Consider the following 20,663-nt stretch of genomic DNA (forward strand, 5'->3'; position numbering starts at 1 on the left):
ATAATTTATCTACCTTGTGAGGGTAAGTGTTCCTAAGGGAGTTATTGTTATGAGGATGGAGAGGCCTGGGGTAAAAATTGGTACCTACAACATTTCTTCCCATTGGATTGTGAGTTCCATGTATCTCAGACCAGCAGGTCATAAAGTAACTGCAGAAAGAGGTGTTTTATGTACATTGCTTATGCAGTTGATTAATTAGTGAGAGCATTTAGTAGAAATCAAACTAAAGGACATGCAAAAGTTCAGAAATGCAAGTCAGAGTTTTTACAGACAATTGGAACAAGGGGAAAAATAATGCAGTTTATTTTACAGATAGGTATGTCTGCAGTAGAACTGGCCAATTCCGATACAAACAGAGAAGTGTTGAATTTGATTTTCAGTCCCACTATTGTCAATGTGTCCAGTCGGAAGATGGAGTGCTGCTCGTCAAACTTGTATTGGGCCTGAAACAGTGCACAAAGCCACGGGCAGATAGGTTATAATGGGAGTGGGTTGGAGAATTATAGTGACAGGCAACTGAAAGCTCTTGTTGCCCTTATAACTTAAACGCAGGTGCTCGGCATTTGGTTTTTCTGATATACATTGCATCTTTCAAGTTTTCTCCCTCCCAATCCTCTCTTTTTGATGAGTTCCTAAAGTTACCACTGGGTCTCAGAGCGAGTCCGAAAATATTTCCTTCCCATGATCTTTCTCACGCAAAGCCTCCCATCACTCAGCTGTCCAGATAGAACATATAGCACAAGGCCAAGGCTTTAGGCCCACAATGCCTGTGCCGAACATGATGCAGAGAACAATTCATCTGCCTGAACATAATCTATATCCCTCCATTCCCTGCATATCCGCATGCTTATCGAAAATATCTTAAATACCACTTTTTTATCGGCCTCAACCACCACCACCCGGCAGCGTTTTCCAAACACTCACCACCCTCTGTGCAAAAAAAAAAACACTTGCCATGCACATCTCCTTTAATCACCTTAATGCTGTGCCCTCTAAGGCCTTTCTAATTCCATTCTCTTAAACCTTGCATGGAATTAATTTTTATTTTTGATCAAATTTACAACCTCTTTGTTTGTCCAAGGTTTTCTTACTTTGCCATCCTTATCCCTCTTCCTTACTGGAACGTGCCAGTTCTGAACTTTGATCAACTGGAGTTTAAACAACTCCCACATGTCAGATGTGGACTTGCCCAATAGCAACCTGACCCAAAATATGTTCGCCAATCCATGTTCTCCAGAAATGCTGTCTGACCCCCTCGAGTTACTCCAGTACTTTGTATTTCTTGCTCAGGATTCCAGCGTACAGTTCCTTTTGCCTACCATGGAAATTGTTCCAAGGTGTTAGTCTTACTGAGTCTTACTTGGTCTCAGAACATCCTACCTTGCAGACGAAGCTTCACGAGAAAGTTTGTCGGAGTTCAGTCCAGCATGGCCTTTTCTTCCACAATATCCGAGCCGAACACTATGCCAAATTCAACTCATCTTTTCTGTCTCAATTCCCTGCATATCCATATGCCTATCTAAAAGCATCTTAAATGCCACTATCGTCTCTCTTCCACCACCACCCTTGCCAGGCACCCATTCCTATCTGCAAAAAAAAAATACTTGCCTCGCGCATCACCTTTAAATTTTCTGATCTTAAACTTATCCCCTCTAGTCTTTAACATCCCACCATGGAAAAAAATTATAACTCTCTACCCTATCATAATTTCATATACTTCTATCATATCTCCCTTCACACTCCAAGGTTCCAGAGAAAAAAAATCAAAGTCTGTCCAACCTCTCATTATACTGTAACTATTACCCTCTAATCCAGGCAGCATTTTGGTAAACCTTCCTCTTCCTGCATCCTATCCATTGCCTCCACATCCTGTCTGTACTGAGGGGACAGGAACTGCACACAATGCTTTAAATGCAGCCTAACCAAAATTTGATAAAGCTGTGACAAAGCTCTTCCACTCGATGCCCCAACTAATGAAAGCACACATACCATCCACCTTCTCTACCATTTCATCTACTTGTGTTGCAACTTTCAGGGAGCTATGAACTTGGACCCTAAGATCCCTCTGTATACCCATGTTATTAAGGGCCATGCTATTTACTGTATACATCATAGTTATGCTGATTAAGCTCCATCTGCTATTTCTAAACCCACACCTGTAACTTATCTATATCCCTCTGTAATATTTGATGACTTTCCTTACTGTCCGCAATTTTCGTGTCACCTGCAAACTTACTAATCGGCATATTTACATTTATGTTCAAGAGGTTTGTGTAGAACACCACTACTTGCAGATCATCAGCCAGAATAATACCCAACCACCACTACCCCCTGTCAGTTCTGAATCCAAACTACTAAATCTCTGTAGATCTTATACATTTTAATCTACTCGATCAGCCTACCATGAGGGACTTATCAAATGTTTTTTTTAAATATATCTAGACCACATCCACTGCGCTAACCTCATCAATCACCTTTGGCGCCTCCTCAAAAAACTCGAAATCATGTTAGTAAGATATGACCTGCCACAGACAGGACCATGCTGACTATCCCTGGTTATTCCAATTCACTTTCACATGCAAGTGAATCCTCCCCAATAGCTTCCCTACTACTGACATAAGACTCAGTAGTCTATACTTGCCTTGATTTTCTCTCCTTCCCTTCGTAAACAAAGAAACACCATTGGTGACTCTCCATTCCTCTGGAACCTTGGTTGAGAGCAGATCCAAAGATCTTTGTTAAGGCCCCTGCAATCTTTTCTCCTGCCACTCTCAATAATCTGGGATAGATCCCATCAAACCATGAGGATTTAACCGTTTCGCATTTCAAGAGCCCCAACCCCACCTTCTTAATCTCAAACTGCTCTTCCTCACACTGATCTATCTTCCATGCCCTTCTCCTTGGTAAGTACAGTTGCAAAATACTCATTTAGTATCCCGTTTACAGCCTCTAACCTCCAAGCATAAATTCCCTCCTTTATTTTTGAATGGTCCTATCCTCTCCCTAGTTACTCTCTTGTTTTTAATGTACATTTATTAAGCCTTGCGATTTTCTTTAATGCGACTTGCCAGTGACATCCCATGGCATCTTTTGGTCCTTCTAATTCACTACCTGACTTGCCTCCTGCTCGGCTCATATTCCTAAAAGGTCATGTCTGATTTTCATCTTCTTAAATCTTTTTCTTTTTGATCAAATATGTAACCTCTATTGTTATTCAAAGTTTCTGAATGCTGATCAGCTAGCCTTTAAATGACTTGTAAGTATCTGATATGGACATGCCCAGGAACAACTGCCCCCAATATAATCACCCTAGTTTATGCCTAATAGAGTTGTAATCTGCTTTCCCAATTTAGTACTTTCCCCCAAGGTCCAGAAGCTGGCAAGCCATTCTTCTTAAAGGTAATTAGAGATAAGTCTTGACAATGATATCTGCGTCCCATAAATGAACAATAAACTTCTGGCGAGCTATGCATCCTAAAGCACTTCAAACAATTCAATTGATCATTTATTTCATTGTTGATATAGGAATACTTACAAACTTTCCCAGTTAATTCTCACTGTTCAAAAGTCACCCAATATGCAAAGACACATTTTGGTTTGATTACAGAATAAATTGATACTACAAATACCTCAAGAAACATCTTGGTGAAGGCAAACGTGGCAGGCGAAATACATCACTACCTTCAATGCAGCACAACACTATTCAGTTGATTGAGCAAAAGGGTATTTGAAGATCAAGACATCAGATCCAGAACATAACTCATGGTCTATCACTCAGCACGATTACTTGCTCTTTGTGCGTCAGAAACCTAGACAATCTACATCAAATGTCTTGAGATATAACCAGTACTGTTTGCTCAAAATTCTCCAAATTTACTGCAAGGTTAAGAGATCCATTGTTAGTGTTCTTTTCCGGACTAATGCCTCTGGTGTTCAAACACTAGTTCCACTCAGTTTGCCACGCGAGCTTTGGTTAAACCATGTGATTTGTATGCCCGATGCCAGATTCCTAATTCAGCGATTTGGCATAGGCAGGGAGAGGAAAAAAATCAAGGTTGTGCCCAAACTCTCCCCAGTGAAATCTGGGAATGTCTTGTGTATGGAGGGGAGGTGGAGCATTCAGTGTGTTGCAAACCTTGGGTTTGTGTGAGCACAGAGGCTCTGCATAAGTGGCCAAAATAATTTACTACCACAAAATCTGTCTAGCCCACCAGCTGCTGCCTGCACTATCTGTGAGAGTCTATGGTCCTCACATTGGCCTCATCAGCCATCTCAGAACCTACAAAACTGGAAGTAAATCATCCTTTGACACCAAGGGGCACCATAAGAAGAAAAGTAATTTTTCATTGCATTCCATTCTGTGATCTTTCTATCTCTGAAAAACTTAGTATTGTTTGCAACTCGTGCATCTTATCTCTTTAATTATGAGGGGAAATTAATATTGTTAATGATTTCTGGAAGAAGTCTTCAGAGAGAAGAGGTGAATGTAAAATTCATGAACATTATCTTCCATATCCGTTGCTTTTTTTCTTCTGTAATGTGATGGCTTTCTTCCCAGGCATGTGTTATGCTCTTTGCTGTATACCACCATGGAGTATGCAATGCAAAAATATGTGTTTGTTTCTTGGTTAATGAAAACTGCAAACTTGGGCTTTAGTGGAATGGGTTTGTGCTGGAATTTGAAGATTATTGCTGTGAACTTCAGGCAGCAGCTGATTTGGAAGTAATTGAATAAATTGGACTGCATGGGAGGAATTTATTTGCCATCTGCTGAATATCCTGAGGAACTTCATATGATGGTTTAGACTATCAACGTGATAATCAGGTTCTGGGGCTATTCATGGCAAGTATTTACATAGAACGACATAGAATTTATCATCAAAGTCTTATTGGTCCAATAGTTCTGTGCTATTTGTATTGCATACAGGCCCCTCCCCATTATACATCATAGTTACCTCAATGTATCAATGTATGCTATTCTTTTCTCCCTCGTGCACTTATCCCACTTTCTCTTTTGAAGCAAGTATAAGTAATCCAGAATTTAGAATGAATTGCAAGATCTGTACTCTAATAAGAAATGCACTTTGAAATATTTTCCAATTGTCTAATGAAACTTAATCTGAGTACTATTTGGTACAATTGCTCTTTATTAAAAACTGCTGCGCTTGAACTACAAAGAAACTCAGGGACCCATCATAAATTAATAAAACATTTATAAAACAATGTCCTGTACAACTTGTTTATGCCTTCAGGTTTAGTGTTTTAAATGTTTCTACCAGAATATATTTTTTAACGTTATGTTTGGAGTTCTTTAACTAATATAAAGAATATTGGCAGATGGTACAAGGGAAAACATCACACTTCAGTTGTCAGAATTCTATTTATAAGTGCTTACAGTGAAAATATATATTTTTTAAATGCAGTAACAACAATTTTATTTTTTGTGTTTCCAAAATACAAAATTATAGAAATTATTAAAACATCTCTTTTACTAGCCATTTATCCTGATTCTTTTTTGTTGTTGTTGCTTTTTTCTATTCTTCCCAACCCACCCTTGTCTCCCTCTGGTTTATTTATGGGCTTCTTTCCAGGTTTATTCTTGTTCACCTTTGTCTTGTTTCCCATTCCTTTCTGTCCTTTGGCACTCAATGCTCATTATCCTTGCAGCAGCAAGGGGTGTCTGATCAGCTCTATTGATTTTCTGTGCTGCTGGCAATGATAACACAGGCTTTCTTTCCACTAGAAAATCCACTATGTTGCGTGCTCCGGGGGATTTTGAAACGGAGCAAGAAAACCACAGGGGGGGATAATATAAAATGGAGCAAGAGTGAAGGAAGTAGATGGTAAATTAACTGTTCAAGCTGCACTGGACAGATTAATACATTTCTTTTTTTAATGTATGTCATCACATAGAGCAAAGACTTAAAAAAACCCCCACCAGTATAACGAAACGAAAACATTTAGAATGAAATGAGGCAGAGCATCATGCCCAAGAAGTAACAAATTAAATGGAATGAACTGCCGGTGTGTGGTTAATAGCTAAATTAGAAAGTGTGCAGTACATTATCTTCCCAGTAGCTGTATTTGAATTTAACAGGAAAGCAGACACACAGTGCAAAAAACATAGATTGCATCACATAATATTGTGACCAAATCTTATTTCTTGAAATCTGATCAGAATAAATAAAACTCATTCAAATCAAAAGTCAGGGGCAGATTCCTGATCGATAAATGCAAGGAATTTCATATCAAAACAAATGCAACAAATCTTGTTAAGAATTATGTAAATAAATTATTTTAAACTTTATCTTGCAGCTATAACTGCAGATATTGAAATTGTTTTATTTATTGAAATTTTCATTTAAAGAAATTATATGAACTTTACATTAAAATATATAAGCCATATATGCACGATTAAAAAGTATTCAAAATTAGTCATATTAATCTTCATTTGAACCATTTTTAAAGTTGAAACTGTTATACAGGTTTCTATTCTTATTTGTGGCAAACCTGACTTTTGGTTCTATTTTTGCAATTTAAAAAACATTAAATGAAATCTAAAATGTAGTTGCCTTTGCTAAATCTTCATCACATAGGAAATTCACCTGGAATGGAGGGTTGTAGTTATGAGGAGAGATTAGATAGGCTGGCTGTTTTCTCATTGCAATTTAGGAGGATGAGCAGTGACATTATAGAGATTTACAACATTTTGACGAACATAGACAGGATAAATAGTTAAAATCTTTTTCCCAGAACATGGGTGTCTAATTTAAGAGGTCACAGATCTAAGGTAAAGTGGTGCAATTTAAAGATGATAGGGGCAAGTTATGACATGTGGCCAAAATGCCTTTTAAACATTGTAATTGTATGTACCTCCACTACCTCTTCTGGACGTTGTTCACTGAGTATATGGTTAGAACGAGCATCCCGAGGAGGTGTGGAGTTAGATAATATTACAATGTTTAGAAGGCAACTTGCACAAGCTCGGATAGGAAAACAGGAGAGGGATATGGGCCTGATGAAGACAAATGAGACACAGTTAGGCATCACAGTATGATTGAGCTATCCCATAAAGCCCGGTTTCTGTGCTGCATGTTTCTATATTCATCCACAGGAACAAGGGATTTATTCAATTCATAACTTCCTACGGGGTTGGTTTGAGCTGGCTTTTCATGATTGTATTTAGGACTGTCACCTGGCAGACAGATAATTTCTTAACTGTTTGGCAAAATATTCTTTAAGATCACATGAACTGGGATTGTGAAAAGCAGTGATAAAAATCAGAAGTTGTATTTTTTTTCCGCATGGAGTTGTGCCCACTAGGTTAGCTAGTTCCTTAGTCCAGAGCACGGTTCCCTATTCACATTCTGTCTGATAATTGTTTTAAGAGCTTGCTTGGGTTTTGAATGCAAAATGAATGAATCTGTCAGACAACAATCAGGCTTTACCTCTAGCATTCAGCTAGAGAGGAATTCTCAACTAGAGTTTCCATTGTTAATAGTTCCCCACACTGCGTTACAGGGAAACTGATATGCACACACTTCAGGTAAGCAGAGGACTGGTTTTGCTGTCAAGGCACCCATACCTCAATAATTTGCTGACACTAACCTTCAAATAGTATTCATGGTAAATGCAAATGGATTTGGTAAAGGAGAGCTTACAAGGAATTGTGCTTCCACCTTTAGCGAGCACTTTCAGTAATAATTGAAGAGGGACAGGTCAGTGGCGCAGCTGGTAGAGATGCTGCCTCACAGTGCCAGAGACCCAGGTTCAATCCTGACCTGGGATACTATGTGTGCAGAGTTTTCATGTTTGCCTGTGACCACATGGGTCTCATCCCACATCACAATGGCTTTGGGGTTTGCAGGTTAATTGGCCTCTGTAAATCAACCCTAGTGTGTAGGGGATGGGGAAAGTGGGATAACTAATGTGAATGGGTGAACGATCGATGGTCGGCATGGATTTGGTGGGCAGAAGGGCCTATTTCCATCCTGTATCTCAAAATTAAATTGAACGAAAATCAGTAGCAAACTCAATTATACTAAAAGGGACTGGGATGGAATTTAAGAAGCAATCTAGGAAGACTTTAAAGTGGGGGAGAGATTTTTTTTCCTTTTGGATGTTTGCACTTTCTTGAAGGAATGGTTTAATGAAAACATCTGTTTAACTGGACTCCCAAAAATCTTTTTGTTTCAGGATACCTACCAATGCTATTAAATTCCAATTAAGTAGCCCACAGTAAAGAAATACTTATTGTTTATACATGTAACTTGGTATAAAATAATAGCATTATTGATGGCGAACTACATGAGCCTAAACTTCAGGTTTGATACCTATGCTACGATTTTCACAGGGATCTTTTCAAAACACTGAAGGGCAGCTGGAACACATGAAATATTAAATTTGTCTCGCCTCAGAAGCCATTGTCTGGATTTCAGCACAAATATCTGCAGTTCTCCAAATGAAACCTGTTGTATTATTCTCTCTTTGCTGCTTAATTAAAATATGACCGTTAATACTTCATTAAAATATTTCATTATATTTAACCTTGATATTCACCGATTATGACCATTGGGCTAAAAAATGTCCTCCATTTCAGAAATGAGCAGGTTATCACTGGCAAAAATAGTGATGTAAAATAGAATTTGTGGTAAAGATGAGTTTAGGTTTGTAGATGTTTTATATATTTAAAAAGATTAAAAAGGAACTGCAGATGCGGGAAAATCGAAGGTAGACAAAAATGCTGGAGAAACTTAGTGGGTGAGGCAGCATCTATGGAGGGAAGGAAGCGTCGCCTATTTCCTTGTTTCTCCAGCATTTTGTCTACCTTCAGTTGTTTTATATATTTAATTTTTATGTTATAACTAAACTCCTGGTTTTATTAAATAAACCAGTTATCCTTGTGTTAAAGCTGCCTGTATCTGAGAATACAATGAGTTAAATTTTCAGCACATTTATTAAAAGATTTGTTGACAGCCAATCTTTTTCTCTTTGGTGCTTAGCTTCGGACAGCAAAATCCTGACGTGTGCTGCTGTGTGGCGGATGCCGAAGGAATTGGAATCAGGCAGTCATGAATCTCCTGATGATTCATCAAGCAACCCACAGACCTTAGAGCTGCTTTGTCACCTTGACAACACAGCCCATGGCAACGTTTCATGGTAGGTCGGTCAGTATTGATTTAAAATATTTCAAATGCTTCCTTCAGGATGGGAATGTGTGAAATTTTTAATTGTAACATCGAAATAGCAAAATCCTGGGGGAAAAAAAGAGAGATATTCAGGGGAAAAAAAGCCACAATTAGTTTGTGTATGTCTTACACCAGTATACAGTTTTATTTTATTCAAGTAATTATCCATCAGTTTTCTGCTCAGTTTAACAAGTTATTAGCTTTAATGCATTTTAACATGCAGCTGATTAAGGTAAATGTTACTGGGGAATATATACATCGAGATTTGAAGTAATGAGACTGAAACGTTTCCAAATAAATAACACAATAATTTGTGTTATCATTTTCATTATAATCCAAATCTGTTTCTTTCATTAATCAATATGCAGCAATTGTAATTGGCTAATTATGACAATCATTGAACATTAGATGCAGATGGTTTAAATGAATTATGTTTGAACCTGAGATTTCATTAAAAATCTGATTTTCAAGTTTTTGATAACACTTCAATAATAAATTAAATGTACTTTTCAAAATAAATATACTCACACTTTCAAGGTGCATGTTTCATTGGAAACTACACTTGAGGTAGCCATTACTCTCCAGAAATGGCACAGAAATGATTGTTTCCATGTTTAAGTTCCTTGCCTTTCTCACACACGAGAATCAACCTGGCCACAAAGTATTCGGGTTTTTTTCTTAGTGGTGTCATTCAGTTTACAAGACTTAAATATGGTTCAAAAAGTGTTTGGAAGCTTCTGCATAAGACGGCTAGGAACTGCTACCAGCATATAAATGAGAACAATGAAGGCATTACTGAGTTTACAGCACAGCATTTGCTGCACAGAACAAGACAAGCTGCTACCAGCTGGGTTGGATTATTTGCAGGGGCACTACTGCTCTTAATTGCAGTGAAATATAGACAATAGACAATAGGTGCAGGAGCAGGCCATTTGGCCCCTCGAGCCAGCACCACCATTCAATGTGATCATGGCTGATCATCCACAATCAGTACCCCGTTCCTGCCTTCTCCCCATATCCCTTGACTCCGCTATCTTTCAGAGCCCTATCTAGCTCTCTCTTGAAAGCATCTAAGAAAGAAGATTCAAAGCACAACAATAGTATTGCCTTATGCCATCAGTGATTGTTTTTATTAACTTACTAGACTAAGTGGGACCCGTTGGGTTCCATGTTCACACGGGAGGGCTGGTCCCCCGACGCAATATTCCACCTCCCCACCAATTCCAATATTGGTGGCCAGTGGGGGGGCTTTCTGGAGTGCTGGTATGGGTTCTTGGGCTGGCAGCTCACTCACGGCTGGTGGACTGGCAGTTGACTCATGACTATTCCTTGAAATTCCATTTCAAGCAGGGTGCAAGGCCACCAAATTCAAATCCATGTTCCTACCATTTCAAGCAGGGTGCAAGGCCACCAAATTCAAGTGCAGTTTCTTACCACTATGAGCAGGGTGCAAGGCCACCAAATTCAAGTGCAGTTTCCTACTACTTCAAGCAGGGTGCAAGGCCACCGAATTCAAGTGCAGTTTCATACCACTTTCAGCAGGGTGCAAGGCCATCAAATTCAGTGCAGTTTCATACCACTTCAAGCAGGATGCAAGGCTGCCAAATTCAAATGCAGCTTCATACCATTTCATGCAGGGTGAAACCACCATAAAACCACACAAAACACCAAACTCTCAGATCAGTAGACATTTAATGTGTTCAGTTGATTCACAGCTCAGGCAAAGTCGTGACCTCTCCCTCCCCCATCATGCAGAGACTGAGCCACACCCACACTTCCGGGTTTTATATCCCCTCCCCATCCCACTGGAAAAGATGTGGCTTTCATGGCGTGATTGACAGGAGAGAGATTCTCAACATTTTTAAAACACTAATAACACTTTTATTTTTCATTGATGGGAATAATTATCTGCACCTGCTCAGCGGAGGGGGGACTGAGTAAGCTGGCCAAAAATCACAGCCGTAAGTGGTAGCGTTTTATCTAAAATCAATATACAGTGCAAACAGGAAGTAAGTGCATTTGCAGTAGTGCCTTATAACTTCAAGCCAAAGCACCCAAGCCACCATTTGCAGTAAGTAGTGCCTTTCAACTTCAAGCAAAGCACCCAAGACACCATTTGCAGTAAGTAGTGTATTTCAACTTCATGCCAAAGCACCCGCCACCATTTGCAGTAAGTAGTGCCTTTTAACTTCATGCCACCATTTGCAGTAAGTAGTGCCTTTCAACTTCAAGCCAAAGCACGCAAGCCACCATTTGCAGTAAGTAGTGCCTTTCAACTTCAAGCCAAAACACCCAAGCCACCATTTGCAGTAAGTAGTGCCTTTCAACTTCAAGCAAAGCACCCAAGCCACCATTTGCAGTTAGTGACTTTCAACTTCAAGCCAAAGCACCCAAGCCACCATTTGCAGTAAGTAGTGCCTTTCAACTTCAAGCCAAAGCCCCCAAGCCACTATTTGCAGTAAGTAGTGCCTTTCAACTTCAAGCCAAAGCACCCAAGCCACCATTTGCAGTAAGTAGTGCCTTTCAACTTCAAGCTAAATTTCCCAAACAACCATTTGCAGGCAGTGCCTTTTTACTTCAAACAAACCATATTTTCATTTTCAAACCACATTAAGGGGACTCACAGTTGTGTAGACATTCGTTCAGTGTTACTCAGAGCTCAGAGAGATGTTACCCTTGGCTTCATCCATCTTGCAGAGACTGAGTGAGGCCACCACTTCCTGGTTTTATAGTCCTCCCCCCCCCTCCAGCAGGGGCAGCAGAGAGAATGGTGAATTTAAAAAAAACATTAATATCTCTCTGATTTGTCATCGATGTGAAAACTCCTCCGCACCCGTAAGGCGGAGGGGGGCTCTGAGCGAGGTGGCAAAAAATGACGGCTGTAGGTGGCGGCGTTCTGTCGGAAATCGCAGCACAGTGGGCCAAAAGCGGTCAAGATCAGAGTTTTAGTAATATAGATTATGTATCCAGCTCCTTTCAGACTGCAGCAAACCACAAGGCACAGTTTGCAGTCCTTCATGAATGAGACCATTTGAGGCAAGCAAAACTTATCCTGCTCTCATTGACGCTCAGACACAGTGAACACAGTTTTGCACATGCCAGCCTTCCAATGGTGCAGGTTAAGATTGACCTGCCATGTGTGATCTTGGCTCTTTTTAAGAAGGAAATATTGTTTCACTCTGTTAAACATTGGCAGTGCATCCTGCTGACATATGCCTATGATGCTATTCCTTCATGTTGTCTCATCTCACTTTTACTTGCGTTTCAATCAGCATTTCAATCAAGGACTACCTTCTGAGCATCGAAAATTAACTCCTCATGATATGACTGGTGATCTTTGGTCACATGTGCACTGCAAGGCAACATTGTACCACAGGGGAAATTATACAGAATACATTGACATTTTAAAGCAATGACTCCCATTGTTTGAAACAGTGTGGAGCTCTGGAGTTGAGCACCTTTGAAAGCTTGCATTAGTCTATTTGCAAACTGCTCGTCCTAAGCATTAAGTAGCTACAGGGTGAGAGCTGGATATGGAAATAAAGCAATAGGAAGTACAATAGTAAGTAGAGAAGAGGGAGGGAAGTTGCAAAATGCTCAGCCTTCTTCTGCCCAGGCTCGATATTTAAATTATTCATTAGTATCCTCAGCAATGGCTATGCAATTCGTCAATACCTTTTGCTGTTCTCCAATAATTGACATCACATTATCTTTTTTATTATAACGCATGAAATGAAAATGACCACAAAATGTATATCTTGGCCTCATCTGTAAAGGCATGAGTGTCCTGGTCAGCACATGGACACAGCATAGAGATTAAAGAGTGAGGGACTTGGGAGCAGAGATGTTATAATTCTGACAATGAATTAGGCGTCTTTGTTTCTCGAGCTGCTTCACCTCCATAGTCTTGGTGATTCATTTGTTGCCAGATTATGACAATGTGTTCAATTATGAAAAGTGGGTCCAGAATTGTGTTGGCGGTAGTGTTAACTTGCAAGGCAACAACATGTGTTCCGAAGCAGAATGAAAATCTTTGATTAAAACCTTAGCATTGGCCATTTGATATTGTAACATGGTTACTTCATGCTGTTTCAGGTGTGGACTCCTATACATCCATGAGATTGAGTGCAGGCTTGGCGATCATTTCGCTGAACACCTCCGCTCAGTCCGCCTAGGCCTCCCCGATCTCCTGGTTTTTAAACACTTTAACTCCCCGTCCTATTCCCACACTGACCTTTCTGTCCTGGGCCTCCTCCGCTGTCAGAGTGTGGCCCAACACAAATTAGAGGAACAATGCCTCACATTTCGCTTGGGCAGCACAACCCAGCTGTAGAAATATTGATTTCCCTAACTTCAAGAAACCTTTGCTTTCCTTTTCTCTCCATCCTTCCCAATCCTAGTTCTCAGTCTAGTTTAATTGTCCTCTTGATTAAATATTACTGATTGTATGCCTCGTTATCACCATCCCCTCAGCTTACAATGTGCCATTCAACATTGCCATGATCATCGTCCCCTTTGATCTGTGTTTTCACACCTTACCCTTCCATATCTCTATGTCCTCGTTTCCCCTGACTCTCAGTCTCAAGAAGGGTCTCGACCTGAAAGGTCACCCATTCCTTTTCTCCGGAGATGCTGCCTGTCCCGCTGAGTTACTCCAGCATTTTGTGTCCATCTTTGGTGACTTCACGATTGTGTTAGCTTTTCCATATGACAAATAATGAGCTCTAAGTTCTTGGCATCTGTTTTCATCAAGGCGAAGGACATGGGGAATAGTGAGCTCAGTGTGGAGAATGCTAAAATCCAAGGGCATTTTGAGATTAAGGAGGAAATGATGTTGGGACTCTTGATGTGCATTAAAGTGGATTTCTCACCTGGATCTAATGGGATCTCTCCCAGGTTATTGAGAGAGGCAAGACATGAGATTGTGCGAGCCTTGGTGAAGACCTTCCCAAAGGACTGGAGAGTTGCTAATGTTTTTCCTTTACTTAAGAAGGGAAGTACAGAGCATCCAGGAAATTATAGGTCAGTGAGCATTGCGTCAATGGTAGGGAAACTATTGGAGAAGAATCTTCGGGATAGGAATAAATGATTTGGATGCAAACGTAGTCGACTTGGTTACCGCATTTGCGGATGACACCATTATTGCTGGGGTCGCATACTGTGAGGATGGCATAACATACAATGATCATAGTATCTATCATAGTCTATCATAGTTGATATAGATCAACTACAGAAATGGGCAGAGAAATGGCAGATTAAGTTGAATCCAAGCAACTATGGGAGGTCAAATGTGAGGAAGAAATATGAAATTCCTTTATGGAATTCCATATGCATGACCTTTAACAGCATTATTGTACAGAGGGATCTTGAGGGCCAAGTCCATAACTTACTGAAAGTGGCAACACCAGTAGCTAGAGTGGTAAAGAGGCATATGGTATGCTTGTTTTCATAGGTCGAGACGTTGAATATGAGAGTAAAGAAGTCTGGATACGGCTGTAGAGATCTTTGGTAAGGCAGCATATGGAGGATTACGCGCACTTCAGTTCACTCCAATACAGGAAAGATGTGAAGGCATTGGAAATGGTGCAGAGAAGGTTTACCAGTATGATGTCTGGATTAGAGGGTATTAGCTACAGGGAGAGTTGGAAAGACTTGGATTATTTTCTCTGGAACTCCAGAGGTTGTGGTGAGACCTGATAGAAGTATATAAAATTATGAGAGGCATATATCGGGGAGACAGTCAGAACCTTTTTCCCAAGATGGAAAAATTCATAACTGGAGGTCATAGATTTAAGGTGAGAGAGGCAAAGTTTAAAAGATATGTGCGGGGCATGTTATTTTGCACAGATTGTGGTGAGTGCCTGGAGCATGCTTCCAGGGATGGTGGTGGAGGCAGATAAGCTAGGGGTCGTTAAGAGACTTTTGGATAGCTATATGGATATGCAGGGTGTGGAGGGATGGATTATGTGCAGGCAGATACGAGTTTATCGGGGCACCATGTTCAATGCCGACAATGTGGGCAAAGAGCCTGTTCTTGCACTGTACTGTTCTATGTTCTATGAGTTCTACTTTTTTCCGTGTTGTGTGCTGACATGTTTTCCTGCCAGTAAAAAGAAGCAAATCAGTGAGCATTTTACAATGTACTGTATTGTGAGTTGACTGTCCTGGTTTGATAATTGCCTTGTGTGTGAATTTGGAATGTAAAGGGCCTGTCCCACTTGGGCGTTATTTGCGCGTAATTTACGCAACATCATTTACGCATCACGAATCATTACATGCGCATGGTACATGGTGACGTAGGCAGTTGCGCGCGGCACCCCAGGATTTTGGTATGTACAAAATCTTCGCGCGCCATCTGCGTGACGCGCAAACGACGCCCAAGTGGGACATGCCCTTAAGGCATCTACACTGTGAAATGTAGAACATTTGAATTGAAGGACTGAATATTGATTAAAAGAGATTGTAAGATTGATTTTTTACAAGGTAAGGCCAGTAGTACAGTTATTCAGTTATGCCATTTGAAGATCGAGCCCAAACACCTGGCGATCTATAGTTTGATCTGACATTATATTCGTGTACATCCCTCTTGGCATTGCTACCTATACCTACTGCGTCTTTTATCTGAAGGCCAGTGTTCTGACATCTTCTACTGAGATCAGTGCACTGTCAGAAATGTTTGGTAGCGCTTCATTTGAATGTTTGACCACTTCTCAAGGTATCAGAGGGATTCATTTTTGAAATGGTCCCCATTACTTCATGCAACAGCCCTTGCTATTTGGCCGCATGATGATTCCTGAGACTAACGAACAGCACAGGTGGTGCTGGGTGCAGGCAGCAATCATATGAAGCAGTAGGTAGCAGCAGTTTAATGTTCTGCCTGCACGCATTGAATTAGTTAATCGTGTAGTACAATCTTCTTAAAGATCTAAAGCAATTTATTTCCCAAAATAGCTAAATGTTTTGGAGTGGAAGTGTGCTTTCTTGCGATGGCACACTGGCTGTGCAATTTCCCAAATTATTTTGAATGTTTTCATTAAAAATAAAGAATTTACAATTTTATTTCTCAGTTACCTGAAATTTCTAATGCCTACGATTAAATGTTAGTAGAAAAGCATTTCATACTTTGCAATTATCAGTCATCCTCTAAAATATACTTTGTATCTCAGGTTACTGAATAGAAACTTTTTTCTTGAAAGCCAGGCTCACTTCTCAAAACCTTAGCATGCATTTGAAGGATGATTGAGCTGAATATGAAATGTACATCCTGATCATGTACACAGTACTACATTTCACAAATCTCAGGATTTATTCCTCAAATAATTCTAATGCACCAGAAAATCTATCAGTAAATGATTTTGGAAAAAAAAACAATTTGATGATAGCCAAAATTCTCATAAATGTATATTTGGTAATATTTCTAGCTATTAATTTTGAATTTTAATTGTAACTTGATTTACAAAGTTTTTGGATTCAGTTTGAATTTTTCTTTGGAAATATAAATCTTAATTATGATTTTGATTCATTCAATATGGGATTATCAAGGACATTATATGTGTTCACCTTAAGTAGGGTGTCAGTTCCAGTGAAGATGTGAAACTTTGGAATCTATTGGAGCACACTTATAAATGCATTATAGGCCATTATCATTTTTTCCATGAGTACGTTCTGATCCAACATGCCACCTGAAAAAGTATTTATCCCCCTTTGACTCTGTTGCTTTGACCTCCTCTGCCTCATCCATTTCCCAACTTTTCATTATGCTGCAAAGGTAGAAAATCTGTAACCAAATTTTGCAACATTATCAAAAAGTGTATGAAAATATATTTGGGTGAATAAATTGCAGGACTTTTAACTTTCCCAGGCTTTCAGCCTCCAATATTTGCAAGTTGCAGTGAGTCCCCAAGTGGCTTCATTGGATAATCATTCCATTACATCCTCCCTTTGTAAGTTATGACATTTATATGCAACAGGAACAAAGTGCTGTATAAATATAAATTTATATGCAACTTGGATAGGTACACAAAAATGCTGGAGAAACTCAGCGGGTGCAGCAGCATCTATGGAGCTCCATAGATGCTGCTGTACCTGCTGATTTTCTCCAACATTTTTGTGTACCTTTGATTTTCCAGCATCTGCAGTTCCTTCTTAAAGTACTTGGATAATTTCCTCTACTATAATTCCACATAGTTTGTGAATCTTTGATATTCTGAATTGTGCAAACCTAGACCTTGTAAGACATGGTATATATGCATTTTACTATTAAATTGTGTTGGTGAATATGATTGGGATTTTTACAAAATAAAATTTGATCTACAGTGTACTATGGGAGCCAATGGGAGATGGTAAAAAGATAGCATCATTGGCTGATAATCACATTCTTCTTTGGGACCTGCAAGAAAGCTCAAGCAAGGCCGTGGTAAGCAATTTTGTAGTTTACCTTTTTCTTTTCTGATAAAAACATTGTTTTCCTATTCTCAGTTGTTTTCGGTATAAAATCAATTTTATTTTGCATTGTTACTGAAAACATCCTTTGGTAAACGTATTGAGAGTAATTACATCTTTATGATAGTGAATGTATATTGTTAAAATTGCTTACAAAATATCATTATAGTGTGTTAATTTACATTGAGAGTTTCTATTATAATTGTTGATGTGCCAAAATAAAGATTGATTGACTGGAAGCTAAAGTGGACACATAGATAGTACACAACCACCCAAGGTGACAAAAGGCAGGGAAGATGTTTGCACCTGGTTCTGAATGGCTACGAAACGATAAGGCGTCTTGTGCCTATGAAGCAAGCATTAGACCATTTGAAAATTTAGAAAAAGAGGCTGAATGAAGCTTTGAGTCAAGTAGAAGATCTGCTTTGGGTTGCTGCTGATTGGTTTGGAGAAAACAAACCCCAACACTATGCCTTAAATAAGGTAATTACTTACAACTGAAAGCGCACAGTCCTGAGAATTATTTCATATACGCCGTACAATGTCTCTGAATCCAATCGGCAAACCTCAACTCTTTCCATTCACTCGATCCCATCTTCTATTGCCCGGTCCCTGGTCTTTGAGCTTCCAGAGCAAACCTACCTCCGAATCCGCTCAATCCTCCTATCGACCTCCACAACACACATCAGTCACAAGTTGGGAAAAGGGGAAGTACAATGGGATCTGGGGGTCCTTGTACATCAGTCTATGAAAGTAAGCATGCAGGTACAGCAGGCAGTGAAGAAAGCGAATGGCATGTTGGCCTTTATAACAAGAGGAATCGAACATAGGAGCAAAGAGGTCCTTCTGCAGACCTAGTGAGACCACACCTGGAGTATTGTGTGCAGTTTTCATCCCCTAATTTGAGAAAGGACATTCTTGCTATTGAGGGAGTGCAGCGTAGGTTTACAAGGTTAATTCCCGGGATGGCGGGACTGTCATATGCTGAGAGAATGGAGCAGCTGGGCTTGTACACTCTGGAGTTTAGAAGGATAAGAGGGTATCTCATTGAAACATATAAGATTGTTAAGGGCTTGGACACGCTAGAGGCAGGAAACATGTTCTCGATGTTGGGGGAGTCCAGAACCAGGGGCCACAGTTTAAGAATAAGGGGTAAGCCATTTAGAACGGAGACGAGGAAACACTTTTTCTCTCAGAGAGTGGTGAGTCTGTGGAATTCTCTGCCTCGGGGGCGGTGGAGGCAGGTTCTCTCGATGCTTTCAAGAGAGAGCTAGATAGGGCTCTTAAAAATAGCGGAGTCAGGGGATATGAGGAGAAGGCAGGAACGGGGTACTGATTGGGGATGATCAGCCATGATCACATTGAATGACTGTGCTGGCTCGAAGGGCCGAATGGCTTACTCCTGCACCTATTGTCTATTGTCTATTGTCCCTGGGTCAGCCAATTTACATATATTATCGTTATTGCAGTACAATCTCTACCCCCTCCCTCTCTACCCCCTCTCTACCCTCCTCCCCTCCCTCTCTACCACCCCTCCCTCTCTACTCCCCTTCCGGGGACCAGCCCTCCTCTGTGACGCCGCTCCCCCCCCCTTGTAATTGGGAAATAAAACACACAGTGGATCAGGCAGCATCTCGGGAGAACATGGACAGGTGGCATTTTGGGTCAGGGCCCTTCTTCAGACTTCAAAAGCCCTGTGTTTTTGTACCATTAATTAATTAGAGTTTTTATAGATCTTTTTTTATTTTCGTGCTTCATATTGACTGGTTTGATTGACAAGGGGCAAGTGTCAAGAGTTTTTAATTGTCATACAAAACTGGCAATAGAACAATGACATTCTTACCTGCTGCAGCTTAACGGGCTCATTAACACAATAACAGATGGATACATTTATAATAATCAATTATACAATAAATTAACTATAATACGAGGTAAGGAACTGGATCCACTCCAATTCACTACAAATCAGCAAGGAAATGAACTCGCTGGCTCTCCACTCTGCACTGGAGAGATATAGCAATAAATCTGTAGTTGGATTAGTCCAGAATGTGTACAGCAACAATGTGCAGTGGGGAGTTCAGAGCGAGAAAATAAAAAGTTGAAAAATGGATGAACAAAATGTTTGTGATATTTAAGCTTGTGTAATGTTTTAAAGGAGTTGTAAAGTGGTGAAATGTCTGGCTTTACAATACTCTTTTTTAACTGAATTTGACTTTCTAAGATGTAAAAGATAATAAAAATAATTATTCATTTATTTATTAATCCCATTAAGTTTTTAAAAATCAATTTTATAAGTAAACATTTACCAATTGTTCATAAATTCATAGGATTGTACAGAAAGTTGCTGACTTTGGCTCTGGTTTACTTCCAGTGCAAGGAAACAACAGGGTCCAATCATTTTAATGAATTGTAACCAGTATGTGATGAATGGGAAAGTAGGTCATAAAAAACTTAAGTGAATCAGAAAAGATCAGGAGGATAATTGCGAAATGAATAGCAGCTTCACATCCATTAAACTTTATGTGTATGGCACATTGAGAGCGAAAGTGGCAGCAACTGGAACGGGTGCAATCAAGTGCCGTGCATCATTGGGAAATCCTGAGAACTTAAATGTTTTTGCAATATAGACTCCCTGGCTAAATATTTTTTCACTGGTCTTTTTTTTAGCACTGAACATATCATTCTCCAAGTCATATCAAGTCATGTTGATTGTCTTAGGCACAGTGCATTGAGGTACAGATACAGTGGAAAGCTTGCTTCCAGCAGCATCACAGGCACATAGACTCAGACAGCAAACAAAAATATATCATATATAAATTATATTTGAATTTCATAAAAATATATTCGGTAAAAAGAGTAAAAACTGCAAAAAAACAAGACATTAGTGCAAAGAAAACAAATCCATGGTAGTGCAAGAGATGGCTTATTGTTGAGGTAGGAGAAGGCTTGATTCAAGAACCTGATGGTTGCAGGAAAGCAGCTGTTACAGAGTCTGCTGGTGTGCAGCATCAGGCTTCAGTACGTCCTGTCTGA

At 39.8% G+C, this 20,663-nt stretch overlaps 1 protein-coding gene across 1 annotated transcript in view; it reads left to right on the plus strand.

The window, feature by feature from the left end:
- Positions 1-20,663, plus strand: part of eipr1 (EARP complex and GARP complex interacting protein 1) — a 48,811-nt gene that overhangs the window by 17,811 nt on the left and 10,337 nt on the right. The window contains exons 4-5 of the mRNA XM_033021667.1: positions 9,003-9,159; positions 17,505-17,604. Coding sequence (XP_032877558.1) covers positions 9,003-9,159; positions 17,505-17,604 — 257 coding nt within the window. The remainder of the gene's footprint in view (positions 1-9,002; positions 9,160-17,504; positions 17,605-20,663) is intronic.

The sequence above is a fragment of the Amblyraja radiata genome, chromosome 5 (genome assembly GCF_010909765.2).
Source record: "Amblyraja radiata isolate CabotCenter1 chromosome 5, sAmbRad1.1.pri, whole genome shotgun sequence".
NCBI lineage: Eukaryota > Metazoa > Chordata > Chondrichthyes > Rajiformes > Rajidae > Amblyraja > Amblyraja radiata.